Source organism: Lipophrys pholis (assembly GCF_963383615.2).
Source record: "Lipophrys pholis genome assembly, chromosome: 18".
NCBI lineage: Eukaryota > Metazoa > Chordata > Actinopteri > Blenniiformes > Blenniidae > Lipophrys > Lipophrys pholis.
The window spans coordinates 25,467,939-25,485,041 of record NC_137646.1 but is presented as its reverse complement, the minus strand read 5'-3'; the positions used below and the strand labels follow the sequence as shown (position 1 = coordinate 25,485,041).

The window sequence follows — 17,103 nt, the reverse complement described above, 5'->3', positions numbered from 1 at the left end:
CACGATTAAACGCCGTCTCCGGGTGTTTGTTGGTCGGGTGTCGCTTCAGCTTTACTATCACTAGTCACTAGAACTTTAATCCGCCAGTTTTTCAGCACAAATGATGCGTTCAGCTCTGGTTTTGTTCAGCGAATCCATTTTCTAAGTGACATTTTTTCACCTGCTGTTAATATCGTGTATTTTACAGACACTTCAAACTTTACAAGAATCATTTAACTGCTGACTTGCTTGTTTTTAAGACAGAAATGAGTTCTTCTTCTACCCATTAAAATGAAAAAGGCTTTGCCCCGAATGACTCTTTGGCGCCCCCCCCCATGGAAGTTGTTCAGATCTCGTCGGGAATCACTGCCGTAAGGCAGCTACATGCCGAGAGAATCATGGTGAATTCTTTGGTCTTGCCTCTAAATCGGTGGTCCTGCGTCGCACTGAGACCAGTTCAACAACAGTCGTCACAGTTTTGAAACCAAAGAGAACCGGCGATAAAAGTCTCCATTTGGGAGCAGAACCTTGTGTATCTCGTCTGCCACTGGGGCATCGCCACCAAAGAGTTTTTAGTTTTTTTTCTCCTACCCTGGTAAACTCCATCAGGAACATGGACGAGGCCTCAGGCCCGGCTTCCTGTAAGGGGGGCCATGTCCTCCGGGTTCAGGAGGTCCTAAAAGTTTTCTTTCCGCTTCCAGAGGATCTCCTCATTCGAGGTCATAGGATGTCCCCTCTTACTGAGATGGACCCCTCCTGAACCTCCGAACCGAAAGTCTCGCTCCATGGCTTCGCCCAACTCCTTTGCTGTTGCGACCGTCGATACCTGTCTGCTGAGTCCGGAGTCCCCTGAGTCAGCCAGGCACTAAAGTCCTCCTTGAGAGCTTCCTGGACCACTAGTGTCCACCAGCGAGTCCTTGGATGAGCTTCTGGCCACTGCTGCACATAGCCGCTTCCACAATAGATGTCCTGAACAGGGTCCACTCTGACTCCATGTCGCCAACCTCCTCTGGTACCTGGGAGAGATTCTCACGGAGGTGGGAGCTGAAACCATTTCTGACAGTGTCCTCTGCCAGCCTTTTCCCACCAGACCCTCACTATGCGTTTGGGCCTGCCGGGTCTGGCACACAGTTTTCCCCGCCACCTGGACAGTTGACCCGAGTGTCCAGAAGTACGGTCTCATGTCAGGTGCAACAACAGCAAGGACGATCATCGAGACCGAAGGAGCTCTGGTACCAAGTCCACTTATGAGCATCCTTGTGTTTAATCGTGTTCGTTATGGACCATCCATGACGAGCACAGAAGTCCAATAACATCTCGCCGCTCTGGTTCAGATCGGGCCTCCCGATCACCCCCTCTAGGTTACCCAGTCGCTGCCAACGTGAGAGTTGAAGTCGCCCAGTAGGACTATTCGGTAGGTGCTTCCCTGTCGAGGACCTCACCCAGTCGCTCCAAGAAGGCCGAACACTCTGAACTCCTGTTTGGAGCAGAAGAACAGAGTTTTCTTTTCTCGTCCACGGGGACAAACTCCAACTGATTGGCTGCCAGCAGCTTGTGAGTCTCTCCACTTTGGACGATCCTGTTTATTACCAATGTCCTGTGTGACCAACGCCTGACTTTTATAGTTTAATGGAAGAAGTTGCTGAAGTCCAAACTGATTATGGACATTATTGCAGCTGAAGTCCAAAGTCATCCTATCAGAGTCAAAGACCAAGAAGCTGAGGTGTGTTTGATTCCAGCTGGGAGGTTTAATGACGCCAAAGCAGGAAGAGGAAGTCTTCAGACACTCGCTGGTGTTGAGAGGAGAAAATGGCAACGGCAGGAGCTCAGCTGGATTCAGAAAAGTTCTCTTGTTCCATCTGTCTGGATCTCCTGAAGGATCCAGTGACGGTTCCCTGTGGACACAGCTACTGCAAGAACTGTATTAACGGACACTGGGATGGACAGAACAGGGGAAGCTACAGCTGTCCTCAGTGCAGGAAGAGGTTCAGCCGGAGGCCTGACCTGAACAAGAACATCCTGTTAGCAGAGTTGGTGGAGGATCTGAAGAAGACGAGACTCCAAGCTGCTGCAGCTGATCTCTGCTCTGCTGGACCTGAAGACGTGTCCTGTGATGTTTGTCCTGGGAGGAAGCTGAAAGCCATCAAGTCCTGTCGGGTCTGTTTGGCCTCTTACTGTGAGGAACACCTCCAACATCACTACCAAGCTGCTCCATTAAAGAAGCACCAGCTGGTGGAGCCCTCCAGGAATCTCCAGGACAACATCTGCTCTCGTCACGATGAGGTGATGAAGATTTTCTGTCGCACTGATCAGCAGTGTATCTGTTACCTCTGCACCATGGACCAACACAGAGGCCATGAAACAGTCCCAGCTGCTGCAGAAAGGATGGAGAAGCAGAAGGAGGTGGAGGCCAGTCGACTGAACATCCAGCAGAGAATCCAGCAGCGAGAGAAAGAGGTGGAGCTGCTTCAGCAGCAGGTGGAGGCCATCAATGCCTCTGCTGATGAAGCAGTGGAGCACAGCGAGGAGAGCTTCACCCAGATGATCCGTCTCATCCAGAAAAGAAGCGGTGAGGTGAAGCAGCAGCTCAGATCCCAGCAGCAAACTGCAGTGAGTGGAGTCAAAGAGCTGAAGGAGAAGCTGCAGCAGGAGATGGTCCAGCTGAAGAGGAAAGACGTCCAGCTGGAGCAGCTGTCTCACACAGAGGACCACCAGCAGTTTCTACACAGCTACCCCTCAGTGTCAGCACTCAGTGAGCCCACACACTCCTCCAGCATCCACCCTGCTCCTCTCACATACTTTAAGGATGTGGCAGCAGCTGTGGCAGAGAGCAGAGAGACAATACAGGACATCCTGAGAGAGACGGGGACAAACATCTCACCGGGAGACGCTGGAGAGCTTTTACTGCCACAAGCACAGCCAGAGACCAGAGAGGACTTCCTACAATATTCACTGCAGATCCACCTGGATCCAAACACTGCTTACAGAAAGCTGTTATTAACTGACAGGAACAGAAAAGTTACTTTAACATCAGAAGATCAGCGTTATTCTGATCATCCAGAAAGATTCACAACATGTCCACAGGTTCTGAGCAGAGAGAGTCTGACTGGACGTCGTTACTGGGAGGTGGAGAGAACAGGACGAGGATTTATAGCAGTCACATACAAGAACATCAGCAGATCAGGGAGCAACAGGGAATGTGGATTTGGACTTAATGACAAATCCTGGGCTTTACATTCTGGGTTAGACAGATTTACGTTCCATCGCAACGACACACTAACTCCCGTCCCAGGTCGTATGTCCTCCAGAGTGGGAGTGTACCTGGATCACACAGCAGGTATTCTGTCGTTCTACAGCGTCTCAGGAACCATGACTCTCCTCCACAGAGTCCAGACCAGCTTCACTCAGCCGCTACACGCTGGAGTTTTAGTATTAGGCTCAGCAGAGTTCATCAAACCTCAGTAGAGAACTTCCTCCATGTCTCCTTGTGTAGTTCTCTAAAGAGCCTCCACAGTTTCATGAGATTTCTGACAGGAAGAAGATTTGACACCAACAGACGGTGGACCGTCTTCTCAGAGACTGATTGATTTTAGTTTCTGATCTTTTTCTTTCACCAAGAAGGAAGTTTGATTCTTTCAGCTGGAAATGTTTAATGAACTACAAAAAAAAAAGGTTTTCATTTTTCCTGACTGACTTTTAAACTTTGTAAAAACTGATGTTCACATTTTAAAGAAGTTTTGATTCCGTTCTTATCGGTTCACTTAGTTTGAATTTGTAAATGCCTTTTGATTCTTATTGTTTCAAGAAGTTTTTCCCTTCATTAATTTGTGCACATTTATCTTTTTTCTTACCTGTTAGAAAAGTTATAGAGCTTGAAGTTTTCTTCTGATAATCATTTTAAGGTTTTTCTCCACTTTTTGCAAATTATAATTTGGAAAATCCCAATAAAAATCTGACGAAGTGACGGAGCACATCACATCAATGTTTCTTCTATTGAGCAGTGTGAAGGGAACTGTTGTATTTCCTTGATCCATTCTGTGATTGTAAAATACTTTAATATGAAATAAATCAAATTAATAAATTAAACACAGATGGTTTACCCTTTTACCTGTTTTAACTTTATTTTTCTGCAAAGTTTTATTGTGTAATTGATAGTTGAAGAAAACTCTCCCTGAAAACCCCCAATTTTTTTATGTACAGTTAGTTTTAATAATTGCATCAATATTTCTCTCTAACCCTGCACATAGGCAACCTTAACCACCATATTGGTTGGAGAATTGAAATACAGAGATCGCTCACAAAGCTTTGTTTTCCCAAAATACAAGTCAATGTTCATGCAATTCGGGTGGGTAGCTTTTGCAAAACGTTAAAATACATACAAACCAATAATTTTGTTATTTATGTAATTAAATAAATACGTGCAAACGAACACATAACCTCGTTGGCGAACGTAAAAATTAAGAGATCTCTGGAGAGTTCTTGTTTGACAGTTCGATATTCTTCGGTAAGGTTCGGCTCTATTGAAGCTCATCGGGTGCAGTTCGGCTCTTCGGGATCATTCGGTAAATTTCGTCTCTCTTCGGTAGACTTCGGCTTTCTTTGGCGAGTTCGGCTCTTCGACATCCTTCGGTGGTGTTCGGCTTATTTCGTCTCGTCACGTGACGAAGTCGTTGGGGAAAAAAAAAAAAAAAAAACAAACAAACCAAACATTCGGGTCATCGCGGAGCCCGGAATGATCCCGGTTGGAAAGGCTCCTCAGCCCCCACTGACAACACCATGCGTACCTCTTCGGCCCGACGCCACGGGGGACTCTAACGTCGGCTAGCCGCCCGGCTTTTTCCCGCAACATGAATCTGCGAGGACTCTTCCAGGACTTCAACCCCAGGTTAGCTCGTAGCTTAGCCTTTAGCTCCGTGGAGCTAACTGGCTGCAACATGGTTCGCTCGGCTTCCCTCTTTGCACAAGAAGCACACAAACATTAAAATGTAAAGTTATATTCCTTATAAAGTGCCGGAACAAACCTTTTAATCCAACATTTATTCGGTGGTGAGTTCTAACAGCAGGCTAACGGGGCCTGCTAAGATACGCTAACGAGACTTTTATTCCATTCATGATAATAAAAACCTTATTTACACTCTCTAATCCTTCAGCTGCTTCTCTTTAAACCATTTTATTTATTATCTGGTGTTTGTGTGGGGGATAAAAGCGTGTTTTGATTGTAGCTGTGTTTGTTTCAGGAGATCTAATAAGATTTCCAGTCTCGTAACATGTTTTTAATTCACATTAAAGCTTAAATAGTCTAATAAAAACCTTCTATAACATGTTGTTATAGAAGGTTTTTTTATTAGATCGTTAACAATGGGCTATTAAATGATAAACTTGAGTACAGGATAATAGTGTGAATGTTTCCCGTGCTCATGTTCTGCTTCCGGTTTTGAAAACGTTGTTAGTTTTAAAGGTGCTTTGTTAAAAATACTGTGTTTTATTGAAGACAGCTGGACCCCAGACCAACATCTGGAAAATGCGATCTTGAGTACAACATTAAATTAAATTTTCCATTTCTTTCTGCCGGACCGTTCAGATGTAACTCGTATTATTAAAGTGTATAACCGGCTGCAGCTCTTTGCAGTCTGGTTGTTTATATCAGGATAAAGTTGGTTCAACTTCTTAATGCAAAGCTACGGAACAAGTTACTTCAAAATAATGTGTGGTCGTAGACAGTGGGTGTAGACGCTAAGCATTACGCTGTGCGTACTGTCAGTTAGTACCCGGTATCGGCAGAAAGCTAAAGGTTAGTTTTCGTTATCGGCAGGAAACTAAATGCTAGTACTCGGTATCGACAGGAAACTAAAGGTTAGTACTCGGTATCGGCAGGAAACTAAAGGTTAGTACTCTGTATCGGTAGAAAGCTCAAGGTTAGTTTTCGTTATCGGCAGGAAACTAAATGCTAGTACTCGGTATCGACAGGAAACTAAAGGTTAGTACTCGGTATCGACAGGAAACTAAAGGTTAGTACTCTGTATCGGCATGAAACTAAAAGTTAGTACTCGGTATCGACAGGAAACTAAAGGTTAGTACTCTGTATCGGCATGAAACTAAAGGTTAGTACTCTGTATCGGCATGAAACTAAAGGTTAGTACTCGGTATCGGTAGAAAGCTCAAGGTTAGTTTTCGTTATCGGCAGGAAACTAAAGGTTAGTACTCGGTATCGGCAGGAAACTAAATGCTAGTACTCGGTATCGACAGGAAACTAAAGGTTAGTACTTGGTATCGGCAGGAAACTAAAGGTTAGTACTCTGTATCGGCAGGAAACTAAAGGTTAGTACTCGGTATCGGCAGGAAAATAAATGCTAGTACTCTGTATCGGCGGGAAACTAAAGGTTAGTACTCGGTATCGACAGGAAACTAAAGGTTAGTACTCGGTATCTGCAGGAAACTAAATGTTAGTACTCTGTATCGGCAGAAAGCTCAAGGTTAGTTTTCGTTTTCGGCAGGAAACTAAATGCTAGTACTCGGTATCGGCAGGAAGCTCAAGGTTAGTACTCCTCCTTTCAAAAGGTGTTGTTGGTGCGTCTCTAATAATAACCCTGACTCTTCCTTGGTTCCCTCCAACAGTAAGTTCCTGATCTACTCCTGCCTGCTGCTGTTCTCCGTTCTGCTGTCGCTGCGGCTCGATGGCGTCATCCAGTGGAGCTACTGGGCCGTCTTCACGCCCATATGGCTGTGGAAGCTGCTGGTCGTCATCGGCGCCTCGGTGGGCACCGGCGTCTGGGCCCACAACCCCCAGTACAGGTACACACTCCCGCCGGGAACGTGGGGAACGCCGCTCATGTGGCGGCCGAGCGTGTCCACATCAGTAATGTTCGTACACTGTGGATTGTTATTACGGTCACTGTCAAAATAAAAGCACCAAGTCCCAGGAGAATATGGACTGGGAGTCATGACACTCTGGAGGAAAACAATGTTCTGATTGGCTCTACTGAGCATGTGCAGAACTACTACACGATCAGATGACCAGGACGACCAGTAGAGTTTCTGTCGTCGACTTGGGACCGAGCCGTTTGCTAAGACGTTGTGTTTACAGCGACGCTGAGCGCCGTTGTCGTGTGACCAGACACCGAAAAACGGAAGTTTTGTGTTCTCACTCGCGGAAACAGGCCCTCGGTAAAAAGCATTTACCGTAATTTCCATACTATAATAAGCTGCTACTTTTTTCACACGCAAATTTCTGTATTTTTACGTGTTGCCGGGCTTCATGCCGCCGATTTCTGGGTGATGCGTTCAGGCGCATCACGTAACTCCGACCTTTCTTTTTTTGTGTGTGTGTGTTTTTAAATTTGAATGTGGCTCAATAGTCCAGAAATTACGGTAGTTTTAAGTTGCTTTTGTTGTTGTACGAAACTATGTTGATATTTTGTGGGACGTCCGCCCGCCGGGTTGCATTGTGGGAGAACCTCTGGTGTGTTTTTGGACGTGGTCCCGGGCGGTGACGGCGGTCTGGGTGTCCTCAGGGCGGAGGGCGAGACGTGTGTGGAGTTCAAGGCCATGCTGATCGCCGTGGGGCTCCACGTGCTGCTGCTCATGTTCGAGGTGCTGGTGTGCGACCGCGTCTCCCGGGGCAACTACTTCTGGCTGCTCGTCTTCATGCCGCTCTTCTTCGTGTCGCCCGTCTCCGTGGCGGCGTGCGTCTGGGGCTTCCGACACGACCGCTCCCTGGAGGTGAGTCTTTTAATCTGATAAACCAACCGCCACAAACCTAGAGACGGTTCAGTTCTTCTTCACGGCTTTTGGTCCAGAAACTACGGTATCTGGAGTCAGGCGTCAGTTCAAGGTGTTTTTAGCTCAGACCATTTTTAAAAATCAGAATTTGAATAAAATAAAAATGTAAGCAAAATGTTTATTTGGGGATAATTTGGTGAAAATGTCAGCGAGCCGCCACCGGGGGCGCTGAAGAGCCACGTGTCAAAAACGTGACGAAATCCAAATAATCCAACGTCTCCGTTGCTACGATCGTGCCGCTGACGCCACGTGGAACGTTAAACTTGTTGCAGGTGTGGAAGCAATGTAATCAGATTACATCTGATGTGAGTTAATGACGCTCTGACCCTCCTCCTCCTCCTCCTCTTCCTCAGCTGGAGGTGCTGTGTTCAGTCAACATCCTGCAGTTCATCTTCATCGCTCTGAAACTCGACGAGATCATCAACTGGCCGTGGCTGGTGAGCGTCTTAACGTCTCGTTTATCTTCACCATGTGTGATGTCATCATCCTGCGCCGTTTTTCAGCGCGTTCAGTTCTTTTGTTTTTTACCTCTTTTAGTTGTTGCCGTTTCCAGCGATTTTTTTTAGTTTTTTAAAAATGTATTTTACAGTGTTTAGTGTTTAAGCTGAACTTTGTGGCGGTGCAGGTGGTGTGCGTCCCGCTGTGGATCCTCATGTCCTTCCTGTGCCTGGTCGTCCTCTACTACATCATCTGGTCGGTCCTCTTCCTCCGCTCCATCGACATCATCGCCGAGCAGCGCCGCACCCACATCACCATGGCGATCAGCTGGATGACCATCGTGGTGCCGCTGCTCACCTTCGAGGTCTGTGTGTGTGTGTGTGTGTGTGTGTGTGTGTACTAGTGTGTAGTTTTTTTTTTTTTTTGTTTTTTTTTTGTTTTTTCGCCCTTGTCCTGTTCGGCAGCTTGGGCCAACAATATGATGTGATTGAGAGCCTTCGGGGTCAGAACAGTACTAGTGTGTAGTTTAATGACAAACCTCATGTCGTCACGTTCTGCTGCCGTTTCCACGGCAACGGCAGGAACGCTAAGTTAACATGCCAGGCCCTGAGGTGGCGCTGTTGGTTGCTTTTGTAATAAAAACCACAGACGTGGCGAACAATACACTCAACGTGTGTGTGTGTGTGTGTGTGTACAGATCCTGCTGGTGCACAAGCTGGACAAGCCTGACAAACACAACAGTCTGAGCTACGTGTGTGTGTTTGTTCCTCTGTGGTTGTCGCTGCTCACGCTCATGGCGACCACGTTCGGCCAGAAGGGAGGAAACCACTGTGAGTCCTGCTGCTTCACCTTCTACCGTCAAACTTCCTGTCGAGCCTCTGAACTTTTACTTTCTTCTTCAAAATGCAGCGCCCACGTCTTATTTCATTTAACGTGTTCGTTCAGTCTGAAACTTTAAAGTTTCTGATTAGGAAAGAAAATAGAATTAAATAGAACTTTTGATTTATTTTTGTTGTAAAATTAGTCTTTTATTTATTTATTTTTAATACTCATTCAGCTCAGCTTCCTTCATTTTCAACTTTGAACAACCGACAAAAAAGCCCTAAATTTTTTTTATTTTTGCTTCTGAATTTAGGTCTTTTTAGGAATTTTCTAGCTTTCCATTTCTTTATTCTTCGTAAATAAAAAATGTAAACAAGGCTGTTTTCAAAATGGTGAAAGCTGCAAAAATTATGTATGCAATGAAAGAAGGAAGTAAAGCTGTATAAAAACACTAAAAGATGAAGGAACAATCATTTCACAATGACCAGAAAATGTGTAAGAATAGTGTCCGACTCCTCCTGTAAAACAAATAAAAGCACTTTTTAAGAATTCCCGTCTGTGGCGGCGGTTTCCCCGTTCAGACTCGGAACAACAGCAGCGACCTGCAGTGACGGGCTGCCGCCACCGAGAGCCCGGTGGCGCTGTTGGTAAACGACGGCTCACTTCCTCCTCATGCTTCGTCTCGTTGCAGAGTCGTTAATGTAAAACTTACGAGGCCGAGATTATGTGTTTATATTGTTTTAAATGGAGATTCTCAAAATAGTGAAAATTATCAACGTTTAAACTAAAAGTGTTTTTTCCTCCTCCGTGATGTTAACTTTCCATCAGGGTGGTTCGGGATCCGTAAGGACTTCTGCCACTTCCTGCTGGAGCTCCTCCCCTTCCTGCGGGAGTACGGCAACGTGTCGTACGACCTGCAGCGCAGCGAGGACCCCGAGGCGGCCGAGGACCCGCCCGTCCCCGAGCCGCCGCCCAAGATCGCGCCCATGTTCCACAAGAAGACGGGCGTCGTCATCACGCAGAGCCCCGGGAAGTACTTCGTCCCGCCGCCCAAGCTCTGCATCGACATGCCCGACTAGCGCCGAGGCCGACGCCCCTCTGCCCCGGGACCAGTGGGCGGAGCTTATTCTCTCGGGCTCCGCCTCGGGGCCGACGCGGAGAAGGTTTGTTTGGAATAAATCGCGACGGAGCCACGTTGTAGTTAGCATGGACCGCGATTAGCCTCCTGGTGTCGTTTGACGACCAACTTGAGAAGAAGAGACGTTTTTCCTCCACGATGACCGACAGCACTTTGCTCCGTTTTTCTATTCCACGTTTTTTTTTTTTTTTTTTTTGGGTGTAACGAGTCGTGGAGTTTGGGGACCAGAGTTTGATGGTTAGCTAAGTTAGTTAGTTGCTTCCTGTTCAAACCCTTTTTTTTTTTTTAACAAGCTACCCACAGCTGCTGTAATAGCACTTTGCCCCAGTAGGTGGTGCAGTGACTCATTACTGCCGCCCGGTGGACGGAGGAGGACTCGCCTGATGTACAGCCGGACTCGATGCTGGGGCCGTGTTCCGTGTAATTAAGTAAAAACATTTCGACGAGAACAGTATTCTATTTAACTACGTTTTGGTTCTACTCTGTTAGCTTGTTCTTGAAAACCCTACTTTAAAGAAATAAAATTGAAATTTAAGTTTTTATTTTTGCCTTCATTTGTCGAGTTAACCTGGTAACTAGTTAATACTCTGAACAGTGTGCGTCTCATTTCTGTTTCTTCTGTTAGCATTAGCTCAATTTAGCCACATAGAAGAAAAATCCACGTCTTTATTGATACAGAATTCTTCACTTACGTTCATGATAACAATTAATAAAAATAAAAAAATAGCAGCATGTTTACGTATCCGCTAGCGCTGTAGCTTACGAGAGCGCCCCCTGTGTGCAGTACAGCTGGTACACGGTTCTGCTCAGCGCTGGACCCACGTTCCTGCAAAACAAAGATGGTTATTGTCCTTGATCGCTACGCTACATGCTACACGTGAAGCTAAATGAGCCGCGGGGGGGATCCCGACCTTTTGAGCTTCCCGTATCGGACGGAGGAGAGAAGTTTCTCTTTCTCCACTTCACTTGAACAAAGTTCGTACGCCGCCAGGAGGCTGTGGTCGAGACGGAGATTTGTTTTAGTCGATGGCGGGAGGAGCAGTAACACATGTTCGCTATATGAGAGCGAACTGAAAGTTTAGACAGCGTAAAGCTAGCAAAGAGCTACCTGAGGAAGAGTTAGCTTGTTTAGCGTAAACGAAGAAGGAAAAAAGAAGCTGCTGGTGGCGTTGTACCTGCGTGGCGTGCGGTACTGCTGCAAGATGGCCGCCGCCTTGTCTCCGGACAGACCGCTGATCTGCATCAGCTGCCGGGCGAACACCTCCGTCACCGTCTGACACTGAGGAGGAAACAGGAAGTGAAGACCAGCGGCTTCACCGGGGGGAGGGGGGGGCGAGAGGAGACACGCCCACCTTGTTCTTCATGGCGCCGTGGTTGAACTCCGCGAAGGACATGAGCGAGCAGCACGGCGTCCCCGCCGCCGCGTCGGCGTCACCCTGCAGCTCTCTGGAGCGACGCGTCAGGGTCCGGTTCTGGAACCACGACAGACGGGCTTACCGGTTAGCCGAATGCTACCTGCTAATTACACGTTTTGGGTCCTTTTAAAAGGAGCCGCTGGGAAGAGCACTTTGTCTCCATGGCAACAGACGATCTCCATGAGGGGCCTCTCTCATCCGCTTTGTATGGGACTTTTTTTTTTTTAAGTTTTGGGGATTTATTGGGAAACGGTTAACGTCCCACAATCTAATGGATTAGTTCTTGGATTATGAGAAATCATCCCTGAAGATTTCATGTTGTTCAGGAGAGTAAATAAACACGTCAGTGTTCATCGGTGTGCCTCCCGGTCACGTTAGCTGTTAGCGACAAGCTGCTAAGTTTCACAGGTGCTTTTTTGACTTTGGCCTCCTGTGTTGAAGACCATCAAAAGCTCTCGTTTTGAGGTGGCGCCCCCTTGTGGGCGATTCTGGTTTGAACAACGAGCCTAAATGAAGGGGGAAAATTAAAAAAAAAAACTCTTTCAAACTCCAGATTTTCAGTTTCAACTTGAGGTCCAACACCAATAAAACATGTTTTAATAAGGAAACACAGGATTTCACTGTGATGACGACTTACATTCTTTTTATTTTTAAAGCTGACAGTGCGTTAAATCAAGTTTTACAACAAACAGACTCGTTCCAGGCAAGATGTTCATTTGTTGTAAAAATGTGTGCGGCTCCTCTGTTGGCCGCTGGTTGAAGGAATTAACAAGTTTTACTCTTGGAAAAACTTCATATATATAGTGAGCTATATAGCTTTGGAAATATGAGGCTGAATAAAATAAATTTAAAGTCGTCTTTAGACTATAAATTCCGTCTGTAAGCAGCTCAAGCAGCTTTATTCCTTCAACTTTGGAACATTTTATCTGCAAATTTGTGTTTAGATATTATTTTACTATTATATATATATATATATTTTAATGCACTGCCATGTGTTGTTTTGGGGAAGTGTTTGTTGACATTACCTGGTAGAGTTTGGTGAGGTAGCGCGTCATGATGGTGAGGTACGCCGCCGATTCTCGCACGTCCTGAACGCGCTTCACGAAGAAACCGTCCACCACCTGAAACACCCGCGAGCTCACGTTAGGGACGATTCTCAGGAGGCGTTCAATGTCTGCTTAACCAACGTTTAAGATGGCGTTGAAGAGGCGCAGATCTGAGAGTTGGACATGTGTCATTTTAACAGAAGTTTGATTTTGTCGATTTTAATGAGGCGTTCAAGTGCAAATCTGAGAGTTGGTCATGTGATCCTTTTACTGATTTAAGAGGCGTTCAAGTACTTTTTGACATACATGTTGGTCATGTGACCCCGGGGCATTTTCAGAACGGCATCCGGGGAGGATTCAGATTGTAGTTCATGTCTGATTTTTAAGAGGCGTTCAAGGACCGTCTTTGCCGTTGGTTAAGCAGAACTTCGGCAGCGTTGGTTATGTGTCGCTGTCCCACAGTGAAGTAGAAAGACGTGAGCGACCTGCGTGTTGACGACGGCCTGCTGCAGCGTGGCTTCAGGTAAACTCAGGTGCGCGGCGGCCGAGCCGCACTCCTCCACCAGGTAGACGGGCCGGCGGAGGCCACACCTCTTCAGACGGAACTGTGCAGGGAGGAGCAGGAGCACGGTTCACTCCGGGTGGTTTGTAGCGCCCCCCAGAGGAGGGAGCTTCAAATACAGACGTAAAATGCGTGTTTTGTTTTTTAAAGACCTTCTGCTCCCTGAAGCGTCCGTCGATGATGCTGCCGCACAGGTCGTCCATCCTCTTCCTCTCCACGATGTAGTCCAGGACCAGCTCCTTCCTGTCGGGCGCTCGCAGCTGACCTGGAACACAAACACACGGGGGGAGATTCTGACCTCCTGTTGAATCCGTAACATTCAAATACTAAAATAACCGACCGTCAGAACAGTCCTTGAACGTCTCTCCAGAACCTGAAATGACCGACCGTACAGACCGTCCTCGGACGTCTCTTCAAAAACATTAACGTGCAACATATCTGCCGAAATAAAATCAGCCTGAACAGTCCCTGAAAGCCTCTCAGTCGGTCCCTGAACGCCCCTCGGTCGATCTCTAAACGCCAACGCCCCTCGGTCGGTCTCTAAACGCCAACGCCTCCCGGTCCCTGAACGCCTCTCAGTCGGTCCCTGAACGCCTCTCAGTCGGTCCCTGAACGCCCCTCGGTCGGTCTCTAAACGCCAACCGGTCCCTGAACGCCCCTCGGTCGGTCTCTAAACGCCTCCCGGTCCCTGAACGCCTCTCAGTCGGTCCCTGAATGCCAACGCCTCCCGGTCCCTGAACGCCTCGTGGTCGGTCCCTGAACGCCTCTCAGTCGGTCCCTGAATGCCAACGCCTCCCGGTCCCTGAACGCCTCTCGTCGGTCACTGAACGCCCCTCGGTCGGTCACTGAACGCCAACACCTCTTGGTCCCTGAACGCCTCTTGGTGAGGCCCGATCGTCCCGATGGTCGTTACCTGGAAGCGGTGCGACCTTCTCCCGTGCGACCCACAGGAAGTCTCCCACGTTGAGCTTGCGGACGTCGAAGGCGACGGCGTTCCGCTGCAGCTCTTTGACCAGCTCCTGTTTGCGGTGGCTGCTGCCGCTGACCACCAGATAACCACGCAGCGTTAGTGATCGCCGGCTCTCGCTCCGGTTCGGGTTCCGGTCCGGAGTCTTACCCCGTGGTCTCGATGAAGTCCACACACAGAACGATCTCGTAGCTTCCTGGTGGGAGACGCTCGGTCGTCCCGCCGCCTGACGCGCCGCCTCCCTCGACGCCGCAGCTCGGCTCGGACGGCAGCGACGAACTACCAAAGAAGAAGAGTCGCTAGAACCGGCCGACATTCCTGCAGGTTGTTCTTTCTTATTGGAGCTGCGGTCATAGAGTCTACTCACTGCGTCCTGCCTTCCTCCTCCTCGTCATCACTACATGTGAGGTTGACCACTCCAGGATCGCCTCCCTCTTCCTCCTCCTCCTCTTCCTCCTCCCTGCTGTCCTGCTCTGCTGATTCCAGCCGTTTTGCCAGAGCGAAGCCTTCGTCAGTCAGAGAGAACCTGACAGACGTTACGGAGTGAGAACATGTCGGGAACCGATTAGAACCAAGTCAACAACCGTTAGCAGACAGTTGGCGGCTAACGGTTAGCAGTGAAAGTTAGCAGTTATTTTTTCAAATTGAAATAAAAAAATTGTCATTCGAGTTTTTCATCTTGGCAGTGTGCCGCGGCTCTGCCGGCGGTACCTGGCAGGATTGTGGGTCTTGAGCAGCAGGTTCTTCTGGACCAGCGTGCCGACCGACGACCAGGCGGTGTACCTGCCGCCCGGCTCGGGCTGCGGAGGACGCAAACGGGAGCGTTTTGGGAAGCGAGACGAGCGGGACGCGGCGGAGCTGAAGTGACGGGACTCACCACGGTGAAGGACTTGTCGCAGAGGCGCTGCGCTTCGGACTGCAGCTCCAGTTTGAACATGAAGCCTTTAGCGCCCGGGACCTGCACACAGTCGCCACGGACGCTTTGAAAACGCGTCGCTTTGTGCGTGGAAACGTTGAAACGTACAAAATCATGAAAGCACCTGTGTGTGTCTGTAGAGCGTCAGCAGGACGGCGTAGCCACCGGATCCCTTCTGAGGAACGTACTGCCTCTTCTTCCTCCCTCCTCCTCCTCCTCCAGCTTTCCCATCAGCCCTTGCGGCTCTCATCTAGAAGGACCAAACTTCATCGCGTCACGTGGAAACAAACGACACGGTCAAAGAGCTAACGTAGCTCGACTAGCTGAATAGGCGCTAGCATCGCCAAAACATTTAAAATGGCTAAACCAGCTAAAAGATAGCTCAGATGGCTAAAATGCTAATACTGCTAAAGTGGCTAAAAGAGTTGAAAATGGCCAAGACAGTTAAAATGTTCAAGCTAAATAGGCTAAAGTACATAGCTAAAATAGCCAAAACAGCGGAAAGTGCTATAAATAGCGACAATAGCTAAAGGTGCTATAGATAGCGATAATGGCTATAAATGCTATAAACAGCAATAAAGGCTAAAAGAGCTTAACATAATGATAATATATCGTCATAAATACTGTACGAGTTATTTTTAACGCTAAACGTGTCGATAAGGACGATTTCCGCTGATGCTAACATCCTGATGTTCGTACCTTTGTGGGTGGAGCTGACATACCAGCAGGGGGCGCTCCTGCGGGGAGGGAGTGGATGGGAGTGTCCGAGCCTGCAGAGGAGAGGAACCATGATTTCTGTCCTCAAGATAGTTTTCTATAATTTCTTGTATTTATTTTTTTTTTTTCTTCGATGTTCCATGGATGTTCTCACCGTTCTCTCTGTAGAACTTCTCCAGTTTCTGGTCCAGGAGTTTACAGATCCCGTCTCCAAAGTTCTGCAGGATCTTTGCTTCTCTGGCGTTCTGCAGCGGGAGCGGATATTTATTCAGGGAGCAGATCGCCTGGAGGAGAGAGAGAAGAGATGAACCATAATAAAAGAAACAACAACAAATGCAAAATGTCAGAAAATATAAAGAAAGAAAGAAATATAAAAAGGACAAACAGAGGAAAAGTGACAAAGAAAAATAAACTGGAACAGACAAAAAAGAAAAGAATAGAGACAAAATTAAAAGAAAAAAACAGGAAAGGTTAATGAAGTATGGTACAATAATGAAAAGAACAAATAAACACAAAAAGCACAGAAAACTATTTAAGATAAAAGGGAAAAAAGTAAAAACATTTAAACCTTGAAATAAAAAAAGTGTGTGTGTGTTTATCCACCTTCTGGTAGGTGTACTGGATCTTCAGTCCCTTCTCTCTCGCCTCGTCCCGGAGCTCGGTGAGCCAGCGGAGGAACAGCGGGTTGGGGCAGCGAGGCAGGACGCGTTTCCTCCCCAAGCGGAGCGACTCCGAGGCGGGCATGCCTGAGAGGGGAGTCCGGGGGTGGGGGAGGAAGGGAGGGAGGCCGCGAGGTGACCGTTAACTGATAAACTGAGGAGGATAAAGGTCTGGACGACCCCCCGTGTGGTTTCAGTCGATGAAAAACTGAGGTAAATGTATTTTCTACCGCTAAACATTTAAACGTTTTAACTCCATTCTACACCTGAAGGCGCCCCGTTTTCAAAACACTTCCGTGATGACGTCAGTCACGTGATAAGGAGAGGGGGCGGGGACAGTGACGTCTGGTGTCGGAACCGGAAATGATATGCCAGAAAGTTGTAACGTAAAAATTATTAAATGTGTTATACGAAGGAAATATGTCACATTTACCTTATTATATATATATATATATATATATATATATATATATATATATATATATATATATAGGGGGAATTTGTGCATACTATGAAACTAAATCCTGGCGACACCACTATATAGATATATATGTATGTATATAATTATAATGACCACTTCTTTATTTTTTTCAGTGTCCGGCTGTACAATTGTACAATGTCTTAGTACTTTTCGCAGAACATGCTGTTATATAACAAGGAGGTAA

General features: G+C 47.4%; 3 protein-coding genes across 4 annotated transcripts; 2 read left to right on the top strand and 1 right to left on the bottom strand.

The window, feature by feature from the left end:
• The first annotated feature begins 1,769 nt into the window (after window positions 1-1,769).
• LOC308123691 (tripartite motif-containing protein 16-like) lies at window positions 1,770-4,649 on the top strand. Its single transcript, XM_080486311.1, has one exon. The coding sequence runs from the start codon at window positions 1,789-1,791 to the stop codon at window positions 3,442-3,444; it is 1,656 nt and encodes a 551-aa protein (XP_080342437.1). The 5' UTR covers window positions 1,770-1,788; the 3' UTR covers window positions 3,445-4,649.
• Window positions 4,649-10,697, top strand: tmem185 (transmembrane protein 185). The gene is made up of 7 exons (XM_080486312.1): window positions 4,649-4,864; window positions 6,595-6,771; window positions 7,491-7,698; window positions 8,112-8,195; window positions 8,384-8,560; window positions 8,894-9,026; window positions 9,847-10,697. Exons 1-7 carry the CDS (start codon window positions 4,827-4,829, stop codon window positions 10,095-10,097), a joined length of 1,068 nt encoding a protein of 355 aa, XP_080342438.1. The 5' UTR covers window positions 4,649-4,826; the 3' UTR covers window positions 10,098-10,697.
• A 106-nt stretch (window positions 10,698-10,803) lies between these two features.
• Window positions 10,804-16,865, bottom strand: mus81 (MUS81 structure-specific endonuclease subunit). 2 transcript variants are annotated; one of them, XM_080486310.1, is made up of 16 exons: window positions 16,383-16,865; window positions 15,934-16,063; window positions 15,762-15,832; window positions 15,187-15,312; window positions 15,024-15,104; window positions 14,858-14,946; window positions 14,514-14,672; window positions 14,297-14,425; window positions 14,093-14,220; window positions 13,332-13,444; window positions 13,103-13,222; window positions 12,597-12,692; window positions 11,509-11,628; window positions 11,332-11,435; window positions 11,068-11,151; window positions 10,804-10,982 (listed from the first exon to the last, which is right to left on the bottom strand). In XM_080486310.1, exons 1-16 carry the CDS (start codon window positions 16,521-16,523, stop codon window positions 10,916-10,918), a joined length of 1,758 nt encoding a protein of 585 aa, XP_080342436.1. In that variant the 5' UTR covers window positions 16,524-16,865; the 3' UTR covers window positions 10,804-10,915. The 2 variants fall into 2 exon arrangements, 1 of the variants encoding a protein (XP_080342436.1); XR_013936247.1 differs by having other exon boundaries at window positions 10,808-10,982; window positions 11,509-12,077; window positions 16,383-16,760.
• Window positions 16,866-17,103: the final 238 nt, after the last annotated feature.

What these genes read in the sequence shown, in the direction of transcription:
- LOC308123691 (XM_080486311.1), top strand. Translation starts at nt 1,789, where the DNA reads ATGGCAACGGCAGGAGCTCAGCTGGATTCAGAAAAGTTCTCTTGTTCC.
- tmem185 (XM_080486312.1), top strand. Translation starts at nt 4,827, where the DNA reads ATGAATCTGCGAGGACTCTTCCAGGACTTCAACCCCAG. An exon ending in GCCCACAACCCCCAGTACAG is followed by an intron (nt 6,772 to 7,490) that starts GTACACACTCCC and finishes GGGTGTCCTCAG; the next exon opens with GGCGGAGGGCGAGACGTGTG. An exon ending in GACACGACCGCTCCCTGGAG is followed by an intron (nt 7,699 to 8,111) that starts GTGAGTCTTTTA and finishes CCTCTTCCTCAG; the next exon opens with CTGGAGGTGCTGTGTTCAGT.
- mus81 (XM_080486310.1), bottom strand. Translation starts at nt 16,523, where the DNA reads ATGCCCGCCTCGGAGTCGCTCCGCTTGGGGAGGAAACGCGTCCTGCCT. An exon ending in AGGCCGTCGTCAACACGCAG is followed by an intron (nt 12,693 to 13,102) that starts GTCGCTCACGTC and finishes CGGGTGTTTCAG; the next exon opens with GTGGTGGACGGTTTCTTCGT. An exon ending in ACGGCGCCATGAAGAACAAG is followed by an intron (nt 11,436 to 11,508) that starts GTGGGCGTGTCT and finishes TTTCCTCCTCAG; the next exon opens with TGTCAGACGGTGACGGAGGT.